The sequence below is a fragment of the Pollachius pollachius genome, assembly GCF_949987615.1.
Source record: "Pollachius pollachius genome assembly, chromosome: 15".
Taxonomy (NCBI): domain Eukaryota; kingdom Metazoa; phylum Chordata; class Actinopteri; order Gadiformes; family Gadidae; genus Pollachius; species Pollachius pollachius.
In genome coordinates this window covers 3,839,817-3,857,602 of record NC_136948.1, presented here as the reverse complement: position 1 = coordinate 3,857,602, position 17,786 = coordinate 3,839,817, and the positions used below count along the sequence as shown (strand labels likewise).

The 17,786-nt window shown below is 51.7% G+C and overlaps 1 protein-coding gene across 2 annotated transcripts in view; it reads right to left on the bottom strand.

The window, feature by feature from the left end:
* eif2ak3 (eukaryotic translation initiation factor 2-alpha kinase 3) overlaps positions 1 to 17,786 on the bottom strand; it is a 45,978-nt gene that overhangs the window by 21,483 nt on the left and 6,709 nt on the right. For both annotated transcript variants that reach the window (XM_079752627.1, XM_079752628.1), the window contains exons 2-3: positions 9,661 to 9,790; positions 488 to 682 (exon numbers count right to left, since the gene is read on the bottom strand). In XM_079752627.1, the coding sequence (XP_079608753.1) occupies positions 488 to 682; positions 9,661 to 9,790 (325 nt within the window). The remainder of the gene's footprint in view (positions 1 to 487; positions 683 to 9,660; positions 9,791 to 17,786) is intronic.

The window sequence follows — 17,786 nt, the reverse complement described above, 5'->3', positions numbered from 1 at the left end:
AAGCCCCTGGTGGTGTTGTACTGGTTTTGGGTGGCGGTGGATCTAAAGCCCTGGTGGTGTTGTACTGGTTTTGGGTGGCGGTGGATCTAAAGCCCTGGTGGTGTTGTACTGGTTTTGGGTGACGGTGGATCTAAAGCCCCAGGTGGTGTTGTACTGGTTTTGGGTGACGGTGGAACTAAAGCCCCTGGTGGTGTTGTACTGGTTTTGGGTGACAGTGGATCTAAAGCCCCTGGTGGTGTTGTACTGGTTTTGGGTGACGGTGGATCTAAAGTCCCGGTGGTGTTGTACTGGTTTTGGGTGGCGCTGGATCTAAAGCCCTGGTGGTGTTGTACTGGTTTTGGGTGACGGTGGATCTAAAGCCCTGGTGGTGTTGTACTGGTTTTGGGTGACGGTGGATCTAAAGCCCTGGTGGTGTTGTACTGGTTTTGGGTGACGGTGGATCTAAAGCCCTGGGGGTGCGGTGCTGGCTTCATGGTCGTGGTCCTACCTTGCCGCTGTACGCCCCCAGGCCGTAGGTGGTGAGGGTCTTCCCTCCCACCAGCACCGTGTCCTCCCCCACCCGGTAGGACGACTCCAGCAGGGACTCCACGCTGAAGGGCACCGCCTCCATTGTCTCCCGGTCCCGGTTCCACTGGAACAGGTCCCCGTCCAGAGAGGGGATCAGCATCTTGTTCCCAAACACCTGGGGGTGGAGCAGAGGGCTGTTAGGGGTGAGGAGGAGGAGGAGGAGGAGGAGGAGGAGGAGAGGGCTGTTAGGGTGGAGGAGGAGGAGGAGGAAGAGGAGGTGGATGAGGAGAGGGCTGTTAGGGTGGAGGAGGAGGAGGAGGAGGAGAAGAAGGAGGAGGAGGAGAGGGGTGTTAGGGTTGAGGAGGAGGAGGAGGAGAGGCCTGTTAGGGTGGAGGAGGAGGAGGAGGAGGAGGTGGATGAGGAGAGGGCTGTTAGGGTGGAGGAGGAGGAGGAGGAAGAGGAGGTGGATGAGGAGAGGGCTGTTAGGGTTGAGGAGGAGGAGGAGGAGGAGGAGAAGGAGGAGGAGGAGGAGAGGGGTGTTAGGGTTGAGGAGGAGGAGGAGGAGAGGCCTGTTAGGGTGGAGGAGGAGGAGGAGGAGAGGCCTGTTAAGGTGGAGGAGGAGGAGGAGGAGGAGAGGGCTGTTAGGGTGGAGGAGGAGGAGGAGGAAGAGGAGGTGGATGAGGAGAGGGCTGTTAGGGTGGAGGAGGAGGAGGAGGAGGAGAAGAAGGAGGAGGAGGAGAGGGGTGTTAGGGTTGAGGAGGAGGAGGAGGAGAGGCCTGTTAGGGTGGAGGAGGAGGAGGAGGAGGAGGTGGATGAGGAGAGGGCTGTTAGGGTGGAGGAGGAGGAGGAGGAAGAGGAGGTGGATGAGGAGAGGGCTGTTAGGGTTGAGGAGGAGGAGGAGGAGGAGGAGAAGGAGGAGGAGGAGGAGAGGGGTGTTAGGGTTGAGGAGGAGGAGGAGGAGAGGCCTGTTAGGGTGGAGGAGGAGGAGGAGGAGAGGCCTGTTAAGGTGGAGGAGGAGGAGGAGGAGGAGGAGAGGGTGGAGGAGGAGGTGGAGGAGGAGGAAAGGGTGGTAGAGCAGGATGAGGGCACCGTTAGGGTGGAGGAGGAGGAGAAGAGGAGGAAGAGGAGAGGTTAAGGTGAAGGTGAAGGGAGAGATTAAGTGGAAGAAGAGGAGGAGAGGAGAAGTTAGGGTAGAGGAGAAGGAGGAGAAGAGAGGAGAGGTTAAGGTGGAGGAGGAGAAGAGAGGTCAGGGTAAATGAGATGGAGGCGAGGTTAGGGTGGAGGAGAAGGAGAAGGAGGAGAGGAGAGGTAAGATGAGGATGAGAAGTAGAGGAGAGGGGGGAGGAGGAGGAGGAGAGGGGGGAGGAGGAGGAGGAGAGGAGAGGGGGCACTTCAAAATAAACAGCGCTCTTATAGCCTTTCATCTGCAACCCTTTGGCGTCAGTCTCCCACTACTGAGGATATAAAGCTAAACTCACAACTTTGTCCATTTGTTTTATGTTTGTTTTATGAGCGTACCCCCCCCCCCCCCCCCCACTGTGATACTGAGCATACACGCTACGGCAAGGCTGCACAAGCTGAATGGAACTATTTGTTGCCATGGTAACCCGCCTCGAACGGGAAAAACTCGTGACGGTGACGGGCAACAAGCCAAAGTCCTCAAGAGGCTCCTTCTGCCGCTCCGCTCTCCGTGCAGTCAGCGTGTCTCAGGGCCGTTACGTAACAGGCGGTGTTGCTGGCTCCGAGCCCCCCCCCCCCCCCCCCCCCCCCCCTCCTCGCAGCCCCCTATTGGTCGAGGAGTTGAGTCAAGTGCTCCAGACTCGGGAGGTCCGATAGAACACTAAGTGCCCCGAACGACACTAATACGTTCTAGAGAGTCTTCTGGCCCGCGTCCACACAGAGACCTCAGACCCACTAATTAACCTGCACCTGTGTGTGTGTGTGTGTGTGTGTGTGTGTGTGTGTGTGTGTGTGTGTGTGTGTGTGTGTGTGTGTCTGCTTGTGCAAACTGATGTGCGTGTGTGTGTGTCAATGTGTGTGTGTGTGTGTGTGTATGTGCATGCACAAATGGATGGATGTGTGTGTGTGTGTGTGTGTATGTGTGTCAATGTATGCGTGTCTGTGTGTGTGTGTTCAAATTGATGTATGCGTGTGTGTGCCAACAGCAGGGGGTCTTGCCAGGATGACATCACCGTCCGACCGCGAGCCTGATCCTGATTTAACCGCCGGAGCAGGTCAGCGGCGGAGAGGTGGAGCCACACACTGATTACATCACTAAATCATTTTAATCTTATGCTTTTACACACACACACGCATGCATGCACAGACACACACACGCAGACACATCTACGCAGAAATACGCATGCACAAACGCGCGCACACACACACACACGCACAGACACGCACGCAGACACGCACAGACACAAACACACACACGCAGAAATACGCATGCACACACACACACACACACACACACACACACACACACACACACACACACACACAGAGCAGGAATTAATGGCTGACTGAACAGAAAGCCTTAGTTTCTGTTTTATTTGCTGGTGGAGCGCCAGGTATCCAGACCGGTGTTTTACTTAACTAGAAGGTTTAATGGAAGTCTTTAGAAGACGTTTCACTTCTTCTGTTATTATTAAGAGGGGGGCTTTTACTTTGACAGCCCTCGTATGACCTGGGACATCCATAATGAAATGTCAACCGCACCTGTCCTTAAATCACACATTCTATATAACATCACATAAGAAGGTAATTAATTAATTAATTTGAGTTTATAGGGTATATATATATCTGTTATGTATTTCATTTATTATTATTTGACGAGTGAATTGAATTTACTTTTTTTTACTTGGGGAAGCCGAGTGAACTTCAATCAAATCAAACAATCAAAACGGTGTCGGCTAGTTTGAGAATAAGATCCAATTAAACTTTCTGTGTCCATTTCCTGTCGATCGTTTCTCCTGAAAAGGTATATTGGTCCCAGAGAGGAGCAGGAGCAGGGAGAGGGAGGAGGAACAGGAGGAGGATGAAGAGGACGAGGGAGAGTTAGAGGGAGAGGAGGGGGAGGAGGAGGAGAAGGGAGAGGAAGAGGAGGAAGATGAAGAGGACGAGGGAGAGTTAGAGGGAGAGGAGGGGGAGGAGGAGGGAGAGGAGGAGGAGAAGGGAGAGGAAGAGGGGGAGGAGGAAGAGAAAGAGGGGGTGGAGGAGGGAGAGGGGGGAGGGGAGGAGGAATGTGGGACACGGTTGATGAAGATTAAGGATGGAGGTGTGGGACAAGGTGATGTCATCGCCCAGATTGTCCGGAGGGGAGATGAAGAGGAGAGAGTGAGGAGATGAGGAGGATATATTTAGCACTGCGTGTGTGTGTGTGTGTGTGTGTGTGTGTGTGTGTGTGTGTGTACATCACACCATACCGGCTGACAGACAATTGACCTGACTAGTAAGAGGTTTAAGGGGAGGGAGGGAGCGAGGGAGGGTGGTGAGTCACTCCTCTCCTGATGTCTGAATAAGCTCCGCCCCTCCAACACACACACACACACCACTAGACAGTGTCTGAGGAGTTATATCTGTGTGTGTGTGTGTGTGTGTGTGTGTGTGTGTGTGTGTGTGTGTGTGTGTGTGTGTGTGTGTGTGTGTGTGTGTGTGTGTGTGTGTGTGTGTGTGTGCTCTGCCTGACTGCTTCCTGTATCGACAGGACGTCCGCCTGTCTGTCAGGACAGTAAAACATCCTCTAGCTGTTCAGACTCAAGTGTTTCCGAGGCTTTGTCTCTATTACTACTGGACACTCACAAGCTCTGTCACGACCTCTGACCCCTGGGGAGCGCAGCCTGTGACCGGGGCTAGACAGCACATGGAGGGGCCAGGCTGACCCCTGTTCGGTTTACTTACCCCCAATCGACCCACTCTCATCCTCCCTTCTACCCTCACCCCGACTCTCCTTCCTTCCCCCCTCTCTCTCCTCACACTTACTCCCAATCTCCTCCCTCCCCCACTCTCCTCCTCCCTCACCCACTCATCCTCCCTTCTACCCTCACCCCGACTCTCCTTCCTTCCCCCCTCTCTCTCCTCCCCCTTCCTCCCTCTCTCCTCCCTCCCCCACTCTCCCCCTCCCTCACCCACTCTCATCCCCCCTTCTACCCTCACCCGACTCTCCTTCCTTCCCCCCTCCCTCTCCTCACCCTTCCTCCCTCTCTCCTCCCTCCCCCTCTCTCCTCCTCCCTCCCCCTACTCTCCTCCTCCCTCCCCCTACTCTCCTCCTCCCTCCCCCCTCTCCTCCTCCCTCCCCCCCTCTCCTCCTCCCTCCCCCAGTCTCCTCCTCCTTCCCCCCACTCTAGTCCACCCTCCCCCACTCTCATCCTCCCTCCCCCACTCCTCTCCCCCCCCCCCCCCACTCTATTCCACCGAACTCCTAATCAACGCAGGCTCTTGAAAAAGAGCCCTTGATTGGATCTGCAGGTTAATAATTAACCACTCCCCCTGGCGTTGCCGCGGCGATGAGGCTGACTTAAAGGGGCTTAACGATGGTCTATCGGAGGCGGGGGATCCGTGGAGGGCGTCTGAGGAGATGCCTGAACATGTGTTCGGACATATTTTGACGGGTTCTGGTGAATGCTTTGGCTCTTCATGCTGAGAGCCTTCGCTTAGCACACACACACACACACACACACACACACACACACACACACACACACACACACACACACACACACACACACACACACACACACACACACACACACACACACACACACACACACGGGAACACTTATGTTACCGGCAAACTGCCTTCCAAATGTATTATAAAGACATATATAAAGGAATTATAATGAGGGCTGGTGAGAAAACGTTTCATAAATATATTTTCCACATTTTTTTTGGTTTTCAAAGGTCTCCCCAGTTAACACCAGCAAATGTCCTGGTACAAGGGGAGTACTGGTCCTCAGTGGATCTGATCATTTGACCTTCTCTCTTCCTCACACTCCTTACCAGTAAACGTCCTGGTACGTGAGTATTACTGGTTCCCAGTAGATCTGATGGGGGAGGGCGGGAGCCACTGATGTAGAAATACGTGATCATGACTAAAAGCCGGAGGCCAATCTAAAATATTTTTTAGATAGATTTTATTGATTTATACGCACTTGTATTGCGTATAATAAACATATAAACCACGTATCAACACAAATATTGTGTTGTTTTTGCTGTGAGGATTAAATATTGTCATGTTTTAATGTGCAACATAATAGTGTGATGTGATTTTATTGCGAAACAATAAAGTTGAGCAGGCGTATAACTAAAGCGAAAGGAAATATTTCCTGTTTTACCGCCAAATAAAGTCAATAGTGTGCGCATTTTGGGTGACGGTGAGACACACCAACACAACCACATACCGTTGTGCAACACGGTTGAGTGTTTGTGTTGTCTCCGTCTCCTTCCTGCCATCAATCTGATGAAATCATCATTCATTCACACACTCACTCATTCACGCCGCGTGCCGGCAGTGTGTGTGTGTGGGGTGACATCATTCATTGTCTGAGGCATTACCTCACCACCCTGATAATCCCCCCCCCCCCCGATCTATTTAACCCTTACCGACTTATGACTCACACACACCAACACAGTCACACACACACACACACACACACTCTTTTCTCCCTGGCCAGTAACTCTTTATTTCTGCGGACAATGCTGAATGTATTGTCCCTTTTTAACACACACACACACACACACACACACACACACACACACACACACACACACACACACACACACACACAAACACAGACTTCTCTGCAGCAGCAGAAGGTGATTGGCTGGTTCCCGGCTGGCGGGATCTGACCGGCCAATGGAAGCGTCTCTAATCACCGAGCAGACTGTTGTCTGGCGGAACAACGCCACGCGCCAATCAAATCCTCCAGTTGCTAGGCGCCCGGGGGGGTGGGAGGTGGGGGGGTCCTGAATCTTCCCAGGTTAGAGGGGCCAGAGGGGTGCCGAAACACATCCGTGCTGAAGTCAACAAAGTTGTAAATATGTATACCGTCGCCAATGGCGTGTCCGACTAGCACACGCATAAACACGCGCATACATTGCACACGCACATGCACACAGACGCACACTCAAATGCACACAAACGCCTGCACACACACACACACACACAGAAACACACATTTGTTCTGTCTTTCTCTTGGGGGAAGGGGGTATTGGATAGTCTTGTGGCAAGGCTGGTTTACTCCTAGCTGAAAGGTTCTGTGTTCGATCACCATCGGTCATTTGTTAATGACCTTAATGACTTGTCTCTGTACTGTCTAACCACTACTTGCTCCTTAACGACCTGTCTCTGTACTGTCTAACCCTTTCTGCTTCTTAATAAATGTTTTTAGACTGCCAAATATGGCCACCTTTTTCCCGGCATGGTCCACGCGTTTACACTGACCGAGGTAATATACCAGATTGATTTCGCACCCAAATTTCCCCTCTCGGACCCATCACATATTGGGGGTTTTATTTTCATGACGGCTTCGCGGTTCCAGGGGTGGAACTTGGGTAGAGGTGTTGCTGAGTTGTCTCTAAAACAGAGACAACTCAGCGATATCAACATGAGTAGTTCTAACTTGGGAGACAGTGAAATCTGCGAGCTGCTGACGATCATGGCAGATGAGGTGATGCATTCGCATTTAACAAAGACAGGGAAAGATGGTACGATCTACAAGAAAGTACCAGAGGAACTTTCCTTACAAGGCTTTAGTCGGGATAAAAAAACAAGTGGTCAGCAAAATTTTTCACTTGTAAATAGTTAATCGCGTTTGTAGCCTACACTCAGATGTATACTCATTCTTGCAGTGACTGAACTACAAAAACATTCAGAGTACGCAAATTATTCTAAAGGTACTCCGTATGCAGTCCTGCTAACTCCTATGAACCAAAAAAGCCGGATCCTTGATGAAGGCGGATTATACCCCCTTGGTATTACACAGGAAAGACAGGGAAATTGCAGGGTGTGCCAAGACGCGACGTACTGGCTTGGCAGTGTAAAAATGCCTAATGACTGGCCTCTATACTGCCTAACCCCTACCTGCTCCTGAAAAACATCTCTATACTGTCTAACCTCTACCTGCTCCTTAATGACCTGTCTCTGTACTGTCTACCCCCTACCTGCTCCTCAATGAGCCATCTCTGTACTGTCTACCCCCTACCTGCTCCTCAATGACCCATCTCTGTACTGTCTAACCCTTTCTGCTTCTTAATGAACAAAATCCCTCGAAAGAAAAAGGAAGATATTCTCTGTAGGTCTCTTTGGAAGAAGATCTTCTAAATGTTCCCGAAGGTCTTCTTGTGAAGGAGTCTTCACTGCTTCTCTGCTGCCTTGTTCTGGAACATTCGCAGCCCTCTTCAAACCTCCTCTCTGTGTTCCCAGGGGTCTCTGGGAAGTGTAGTGTTTGGAGCCAGTTTGGAGAACTAAGCGCTACAGCGCGCCCAAGACTCCCAGCTGACCCCGGCCCTGTGAAGGTCCCGGAGACCCCAACTGGGGGGAACTTCACACACACACACACACACACACACACACACACACACACACACACACACACACACACACACACACACACACACACACACACACAGGCCCCCCACATAGCTCTTCATCACCATGTGTTTTTATCTATAGATCTATCGATACATAGATCTATAGATCTAGGAATTCCTTGACCGTACAACACCACTGGTAGATAAATCTTTAATGTAGGGTCTAATTAGGAGAGCCCCCAGGAGCCCACCTCAAAAGACCATTACCCAATTAGACGCCCATCCAAACTGAAAGGGCACCTCGCACGGCTCCTTGAGGCACGCCGTCATTAAACGCTCATAGAGGCCGGGGCCACGCGGCTCCGGGCTCTCCCACTCCCTCCTCGCTTCTCGCTCGCCCAGTGCACAGGAAGTCCTCCGGGATTCTTCTCCTACTGCCGCCTGAGCGCAGAGGCACTTACACCAAAAACACTCCCCCCGGGTAACCAGCCCACCATCGCCCTCGACAACCGGCCCGTTTATTAGGCTTCTAGCGCCCAAAACGGCAGCAGTCCCCCCCCCGCCCCCCCCCCCCAGGCCCGGCATGGCTAGCCCCCCCGGACCTTGTTAGGATCCCAGGCGCGGGCCCCCCTCCCCACTCCCCGAGGGGCGTGTTCTGCGTCCTGAGTCCACATCACAGAGCGAGCATCATGGCAGCGTGCCTGCGGCCATCACTCCGGGCACCCGCCCCCCCCCCCCCCCCGCCCCACCTAGCGTGTTGTTGGCGTGTGGGCGAGATAAGCCGTGTCCACGCAGACGGTGGGGGCGGTGTGTGTGGTGTGTGTGTGTGTGTGTGGATCACAAAAGGCCAGCAAAAAAGATTTCTCCTCAAGGCATAAGAAACAAACAAACACAGTATATGAAAGGCTTTAGATGGCTCCTAGTGTGTGTGCGTGTGTGTGTGTGTGTCTGTGTGCGCGCGCGTGTGTGTGCGATATCCTTGGCTGATTGTACGTGGTGAACTGAGTTCTGAACATATGGCTTGCCAGGAGAGAGAGAGAGAGCGAGAGAGAGAGAGAGAGAGAGAGAGTGCGAGTGAGTGAGTGAGTGAGTGTGAAAGTGAGAGAGTGTGTGTGTCTAACTGAGCATGTCAGTCTAAGTTAGTGTGAGAGTGTGAGAGTATGTCTGAATGAGAGAGTGAGAGAGTGTGTGAGGGAGTGAGAGTGTGAAAGAGTATGTCTGAGCGAGTGAGTGAGTGAGCGAGAGAGTGAACAAGAGTGAGCGAGAGTGAGCGAGCGAGAGAGTGAGCGAGAGAGTGAGCGAGATTGAGTGAGTGAGAGAGTGGGTGAGAAAGTGAGTGAGAGAGTGAGCAAGAGACTGAGCGAGAGAGTGAGCGAGAGACTGAGCGAGAGTGAGAGTACGAGAGTGAGCGAGAGAGTGATTGAGAGTGAGAGAGTGAGCGAGAGAGTGAGAGAGAGAGTGAGCGAGAGAGTGAGTAAGCGAGAGAGTGAGCGAGAGAGTGAGAGAGAGAGAGAGAGAGTGAGAGAGTGAGTGAACGAGAGTGAGTGAGCGTTAGAGAGTGAGCGAGAGTGAGTGAGTGTTAGAGAGTGAGCGAGAGTGAGTGGGTGGGTGGGTGAGTACCTCAGGTTTGCTGAGGCTGGAGGACACCAGGCAGCCGGAGCCCACGTCCAGGTCCCACTGCTTCCTGCCCTGGTTGTGAGGGTCCAGGGCCGAGATGCGGCCGTCCAGCGTGGAGATGATCACCAGAGACCTGCACACACACAGCCAATCAGGACCCACCGTACAGAGCTCACAGCCATTCACAAAGCGTGCATCCACCTTCAGGTAATCAGAACACGCGTGTACATCTAACGGCCAATCAGCATCCTTATTAAAGATGTAATCAGAATTGACATGCACATTAAACGGTCAATCAGCGTCTATATTACACATCTAACGGCAAATCAGCATCTGGATAAAGATCTATCAACCACTCAGAATAGATTTGGACATCTAACAGCCAACGAAACAGGCCTACTCAACTAACAGCCAATCAGAACGGACCAGATTCCAATCAAAACAATTATAACCATAATGACAAACTGTGATTAAAATGGGAGACTAAAAGATTAGTGAAAAGTTTTCCATATTAATCCATGAGGATTACCACTAGGAGAACCTTCCATATTACTATTAATAAACCATTAGTGGGGAGGCCCTAGCTCCCAGATACCCCTCTCTTCGGGGTCTTATCTCCACCCAAACACATGTGGTCGTAACAGGCGGTCTGGGACTAACTGGATCCATCCATCCCCAAGTTCTATGTGGCTCCGGCTTGTGTTGAAACATGGTCTCCTCTTTGAATAAATATACATTTTAAAGCACACAAATCAATCTATTGGTACTTTTAATCGATCGGTAGATGGATGTTATGCTTGTTCTATCTATTTTACACCAGGTGTTCTATCGTTGAACACCAGATTAGTTGTATGAGTGGGTAATTTAAATCTGGCAATACGAGTTGGGACTAAGTCAGTGGTCTGTGTGTATCCTGACTATACAGTCATTGGCAGACGCTTTTTGTCCAGACCCACGCCAAGCATGCGACCAGAGTGAGAGTAGCCACGACAAGAGCTTGGCGCTGCCAGTCTGCTTCAAGAACCACAGTAGCCCGCTTCAAGAACCACAGCAGCCTGCTTCAAGAACCACAGCAGCCTTCTTCAAGAACCACAGTAGCCTGCTTCAAGAACCACAGCAGCCTTCTTCAAGAACCACAGCAGCCTTCTTCAAGAACCACAGCAGCCTGCTTCATGAACCACAGTAGCCTGCTTCAAGAAACACAGCAGCCTTCTTCAAGAACCACAGCAGCCTTCTTCAAGAACAACAGCGGGGCAGAACCCAGACGAGTAACAGCAATGAGAGATCATAAACTCAAGGTTCGCTTTTTAAGACACACACACACACACACACACACTGATGTTACCAGGGGATCACTTGAAGAGCAGGTCCTTGAGGAGGTACAACCGGTGGAGTCGCAGGGCTCTTTGTCACTACATCAGGCTGCACCACAGTCATAATTGTATGACTACTACAATAACTACTTCGAAACCCCACGCCTCTAGTGTCTGATAGGATACAATACCGTTAACAGTGTTACTATTATAATACTTGTACTTCAGTGGGGAGGGCAGTAAGAAAGGTTACACCAGCTAGGCTACAGCTAACGGGGGCTGGTGAAGAAGAGGTGGGGAAAGCACCAACACATAAACCACAGTGTTGTCATCCAGATGTGTCCAGTCAAACCAGAGGTCATCCTAATCCAACATGGAGGGGCAGAGGACAAAGGGTGTCCTGCTCCTGGATGCCTAGACGGGTTCAATTTCCACTCAGAACGCCGACTCTAATGCTGCTAGTCTGTCCTGCCCATAAAACCTTGGAGAAAAAAAACAACATAGGATTGAAAACTTCGAATTTACATCAAAAGCCCGCTCAGAACTTTTCTGTTTTATGCAGGGAAGATTCAGCTGGCAGGCTTCACGGGGAGTTGATGGTGCAGGAGGAGGAGGAGGAGGAGGAGGAGCAGGAGAAGAGGGAAGTGGAGGAGGAGGAAGAGAAGGAGCAGGAGGAGAGGGAAGAGGAGGAGGAGAGAGTGGAGGAGGAAGAGGGGGAGGAGTGTGTGTGCTGGAGCAGGAGGAGAGGGAAGAGGAGGAGGCGAGGGTGTAGAAGGAAGAGAGAGAAGAGGCAGGAGGAGAGGGTGGAGGAGGAGGAGAGCACGGAGGAGGAGTGCGGCGGAGAGGAGGAGGAGGAGCAGGAGGAGCACGTGGACAGCTCTGGCTAAGCAGGAGGAGGACCGGAGCCAGGCTCCTCTTGTCACCAGGAGCGGTTAAACTGCTCAGCAACACGGGCTGACAACGGCTCCCAGTGTAACCACTAACATCTTTACGGCTGTAGCCTCAGACACCCGCCCTCCGGCACCACCCCGTCCTGCCGCAGTGCTCATGGGCACGCCGTGCGTCCACGCCTACGCCCAACCCGGGTATTGATCCGTCTGTCTAGGGGTAGGTGGGGCAGGGGGGGTAAACACTCGTTAACATAAACTTTGTTGACCGAGTGACGGACGGCAGGAGTGTCAGGGAGCCCCCCTCCCCGCCCAGGAGAGAGCCCCCCCCCATCACCTCCCAGCCCCGGAGAGAGACCCCAGGAGGGCAGGGGGCGTGACCGCTGATGTTTGCGGAGGAGACAGCGTTTTAGATGGATAACACAGCGGGGCTGCATGAGACTACCTGTTCTGGGCCGGGACGTTCTCTCAGTAGCAGCAGGGTGAGTCACTGAGGGAAGACCACGCTGAACACCAGTTCTAGATACGAATGGCCCAGATTCCTCAACCGGGTCACCTAGTATGCAAATGGCCGTTTTATCCAGGCTGCTCGCACAATAACTGGAAATAAGTAGTTCAGCCGCTCGGAGTTCAGACAACGGCGTTGTAGTTCAGACACTGCTGATGTTGGAGTACAGAAACTGATTGTGGTTCACAAGCTGTTATTTGTTGTTACAGGAACTGTTATCGTTGTTCAGAAAATGTTTTGCTGTTCGGAAAATGATTTTGTAGTTCAAAATGTTGTTATTGCATGTCAGTAACGGTTATTTGAGTTAAATAAAACTGTTTAAGTAGCTCAGTCACAGTTATTGGACTTCAGAAATAGTAATAGTTCAGAATTTCAGAAACTGAGGTTATCGTTGTTCAGAAAGTCTTTACGCTTTAGTCCAGAAACTGTTTCTATTGTAGGTCACAAACTGCTGATATTGTCGTTATAGAAACTGTTGTTATTGTTGTTCAGATGTTGCCATTGTAGTTCAGAAATGGTAATATTGCAGTTCAGACAGCTTTAGCCTGTTATTGTAGTTCAGAAACTGTTGTTGTAGCTCAGAAACTGCGTTGCCATGTAGCCACTGTTGTTAATTTAGTTCTGTCAGTTATTTAAGTCACTGTTATTACAGTTCAGCCACTGTTATATTAGTTCAGAAACTCATACGGTCATTCACTTTTGGAGTTCAGTCAGTTATTATCAGTCTGTTATTTCAGTCACTGTTAATGTAGTTCTGTCACTTATTTCAGTCACTGCTAATGTAGTTCAGTCGCTGTTATTGTAGTTCAGTCACTGTTATTGTAATTGTACTTCAATCACTGTTATGGTAGTTCAGTCACTGTTACTGTAGTTCAGTCAGTTAGTGTAGTTCAGTCACTGTTATTGTAGTTCAGTCACTGTGAATGTAGTTCAGTCACTGTTAGTGTAGTTCAGTCACCGTTATGGTAGTTCAGTCACTGTTAGTGTAGTTCAGTCACTGTTCATTTAGTTCAGTCACTGTGATGGTAGTTCAGTCACTGTTAATGTAGTTCAGTCGCTGTTATTGTAGTTCAGTCACTGTTATTGTAATTGTAGTTCAGTCACTGTTATGGTAGTTCAGTCACTGTTATGGTAGTTCAGTCACTGTTATGGTAGTTCAGTCACTGTTAATGTAGTTCAGTCACTGTTATGGTAGATCAATCACTGTTATTTCAGTCACTGTTATTGTAGTTCAGAAACCGCGTTGCCGTCCGGCCACTGTTGTTATTGTAGTGCAGCCCCGGCGTCGTCATGGTAACGCGCCCATGCAGCACGCCGCCCCCCCCCTGCCCCTCCGCCTCGTACAGCTCTCCAGGCTGGAACAGCACACGCATATATATGCAAATGAGGGCGCTTAACATTAATGAGCCATGTGTGTGTGTGTGTGTGTGTGTGTGTACTCCACGCCATCAAAGGGCGGGATTATCTTCCAGGATCTGCTGCGGGGCGTCGAGTCCTCCGCGCCGCCGACGCCGCCGCCGTGGTTACGGAGGAGAGGTACCGCTTCTCTTAAAAAAAAAAAAAAACACCGTCGCGCCAAAACCCCTCTCTCGCTCCGCTCCCATTGGCTGAGCAGCCCTGCCAAAAATATTAGGCTGATTGGTTGTTGCTAAGCAGTAGGCATCCGGAGAGGGTGGAGCATGCGCGCGCACACACACACACACACACACACACACACACACAGGCGCTACATGCTACATGCTGAGATCATCGAGTTCAACTTCACAGAGAAACCAGAGAGACAGAGATAAATGAGGATGGAAGGAGAGAGTAAGAGAGGGGGAGATAGAGCGAGAGGGCGAGAGACGGGGGGGGGAGGGTGTAGAGAGAGTTTTATTGGAGATCAAAGCCCTTTGTAGACTCTTTGTATTACAGATGAAGGATGTGTGTGTGTGTGTGTGTGTGTGTGTGTGTGTGTGTGTGTGTGTGTGTGTGTGTGTGTGTGTGTGTGTGTGTGTGTGTGTGTGTGTGTGTCCTGGTAGCGGCAGATGGAAGTGGGAGGAGCTAGTTTAGTTATACTATAAATAAAGTAGGACTACAGCCATCCGAATCACACGATAAACAACAACGGCTACGACTAGCGTGGTGTCGTCTTTTGTCTGGAACCAAAGACCTCTGGGAGCACATGGAGGAAGACAGGGGTGGGGGGGGGTTGGAGTCCACCACTTCACGAAGGACATGTTGGAAAGGTGGAAGGCGTGACAGAGACAGACGAAGAGAGACGGATTAAGAGAGCCAGAGAGACACAAACTGACAGAGAGCCAGACAGACAGGAAGAGAAAATGTTGACTTAATTGAAAAAAAGAGAGAGAGAGAGAGAGAGAGAGAGAGAGAGAGAGAGAGAGAGAGAGAGAGAGAGAGAGAGAGAGAAGACGGAAAACGCAGAAGGAAAGATAGATAGACATAAAAACAGGAGAAAAGGAGAGGACCAGGGAGAGAGCAGGGCAGACGGGAGAGAGAGAGAGAGAGAGAGAGAGAGAGAGACTCCGGCAGAGAGAGAGAGAGCAGTAAAGACAGTCTCAGCCACCATGAACCCGCTAGCCTGTTGTCGCGTCAGGCAGGGCTTCCTCAGTTCACAGGCTTACAGTCAAACTGCTGCATTAGCAGTTAGCGCTGCGCTAGCACAGCCCCGGTAAACAAGCTCCATTCAGAAACAGGATGTGTACACAGGCCAGCTCTCCGAGGAGCAGGCCCCGGCTCCTCCAATCCCTGCCGTCTGCCCCGCGCCCCTCAGCCAATCACGGCGCAGCGTTTGACTCCCCCCACCTCAGCCAACAGGCAGGCGGCCCTGCGGTATGTGGGCCAATGGCAGGAGGCGACAGCCTGTAACCATGCAACAGCAGTCGCCCTGGTTACATTGTGGAGTGTGTGAGGGTAGTGGAGCGGCCACGCCCGTTTGAAACAACCGCTGGAGTACATATGTATGAGGCTATACTCCTACACCTGGATAAAATATACACACACACCTGGATAAAGTATACATACACACACACACACACACACACACACACACACCTGGAGACTTTATACCCCTACACCTGTATATAATATACTCACACCTGTATATAATATACACACACCTGGAGAATACATACCCTTACACACTAATGAACATTTAAACACACAAATAAATACATTTACAAATATATATGTGTAATAAACAAATTGAAACATTGTGTTTGGAAAGTGCTGCAACACCAACAACAAGCACTTGTTGAAACCTGCATTACTGTCAGAAAGCTTTTAAAGCCCACCGAGTGTATTGGTATTAACGACGCCTCCAAGAGATTGGACCATTGTTTGGAGTGCAGCATCTGGAATTCATCTCGAGGCTTCTTTAGAAACTAGGAGCAGAGTGCAGAGTTGAGCTACGGACGCGCCTAGAGTCTCAACAGGGCGAACACCTCCCCACTTTAAGTGAACCGTCAAAGTTCAGCGGCGTCGTCGTCGTCGTTCTTCTGCAGGGGCGTGTCGGGGCGTGGCCCAGAGAGATCACACAGCCAATGACGGACCAGCCGCTCAGCACCCTGGGGGTCCCCGCAGCCTCGGACACACCCCTCATCGATCTCACGCCTGACAGGAGAGAGGTACTAGTGTTAGACCCAAGCTCGCGGTTTAGGAGGGTCCGTCGTGCTGTTAAAGTACTGCATCTGTTTTTCATTCCTCTCTCCCCAACGCCTCACTTCTATACCTCACCCTCGCTCCCTCCCTCCCTCCCTCCCTCCCTCCCTCTCTCATCCCTGGTATTCTTCCTCTGTCAGTCCGTCTCCCTCAGCCTGTCTCTCTCCATACCATACTCCCTCTCCCTCCCCTCTCTCCCGCAGCATCTCCCACGTGCTAAAATCCAAACTCCGTGGCGCCACTCTCCCGTCCACCCATTGGCCGGCGTCCTACACCGATCCCGGCGTCTGATTGGTTGTTGCTAAGCAGTGAGCAGCTGCCAGCAGCAGGCGGCGCCCCGTGCGGTCCTAGTGCCGGGTGCTTTAACCAACTGTTGTTGTCACCGGGGGGGGGTTGGACTCTTCTCGCAGCACTAAACATCTCCCACCTTTCCCCTCTGCCCCACCCATGCCGCAGCACTGCAGTGGGGGTCCTCCCGACCCCCGCAAAGACCAGCGCCCCTGCGTCCGGCCGTCTCCCTGTGATGACCTCACAAGCCAGGAGACTGACAGGGCCTGTCAATCAATCCATCGATCCCCCTCCTTACCTGTTCTCGTCAGTGACGGACACGGGGGGGGGGGGGGGGGTTTCGAGCGGGCGGTCTCAGCGCTCAGGCTGAGCTGAATCCATTTGAAAGCGCGTTCTTATCCGCGGCTGCACCGCTAATGTGCTCATCTATTTTCCATGTTTAGTGATCCTATTCTGCGTTGCTTTTATTACTTTAGGTCGTTTTTTTTTATTTGGGGCGGTTTGCAAACAACTTTTTCAATTTGTAGGCAATATCTAACCGTTTGGGGGGGGAAAGTGCTCTATGAATAAATAAAAGACGCGAATTGTTAACTATAGGATCATGATCATGTTATGTATTAATACGTAATATCACACCAGCAGCAGCCGAACCGCTCCGGGCGGCCCGCCTGCTGACGGGGAGTTTGTAAACAACGTTGTCATGGCAACAGAGGAGCGGCGGCGGCGGCGGCGGCCGCCCAGTCTTGCTGCAGCAGCAGCATCCAGCCGAGCGTCCACCACACAGAGGAGGAACGGGTTGGTCAGCACATTCACAGCCACACAGGAGAGAGAGAGAGAGAGCAGGAGGAGCCCGCTACCCAGAGCTGAAGGCTGGGTAAGACTCTCTGAGCCGACTAAACCCTAGCCGGCTCAGGTCTGGTCGTCCTAAACTCACTCGTGTCCTAACCCCCACCCCCCCCATCCTAACTCCCCCGCTCGTGTCCCCGGCTACCCCCCTCCCCTCGCTTCCCCCACCGCTCACGAAACATGCGTCAAGAAAAACATAAGGCTACGCCTTTTTCTTTCATTATATATTTTTTTTACACTTACTCCGAAAACTTTACTCAGCCAAACTTTCAGTTTTTCCCGCGTGAGACGGAGAGCTGGGGCCACGCCCTGACTCCACTGGACTCCCCGCATGTTGGGGACGGCGTCTATTAATAACCCGCCTCTCTCCCTGGTTACACACTTCTTCACACAACAAGGACATGAACTCTCCCCCTTCCCCAACAAAACACCTTCTCCTCCTCTCCTCTCCTCATCCTGCCCACATCCTCTCCTTCACTTCTTTCTCCTGTTCTCCCTCCTCCTCCTCTTCCTCCTCCTCCTCCTCTTCACCTCCTCTAGGCCGGTCGGGGTAGCCAACTCAAATTCTGAGCCCTACCCCACACTCCGACGCCATTGGACGACGAGCTGGCTGGCAGGTCCCAGCTG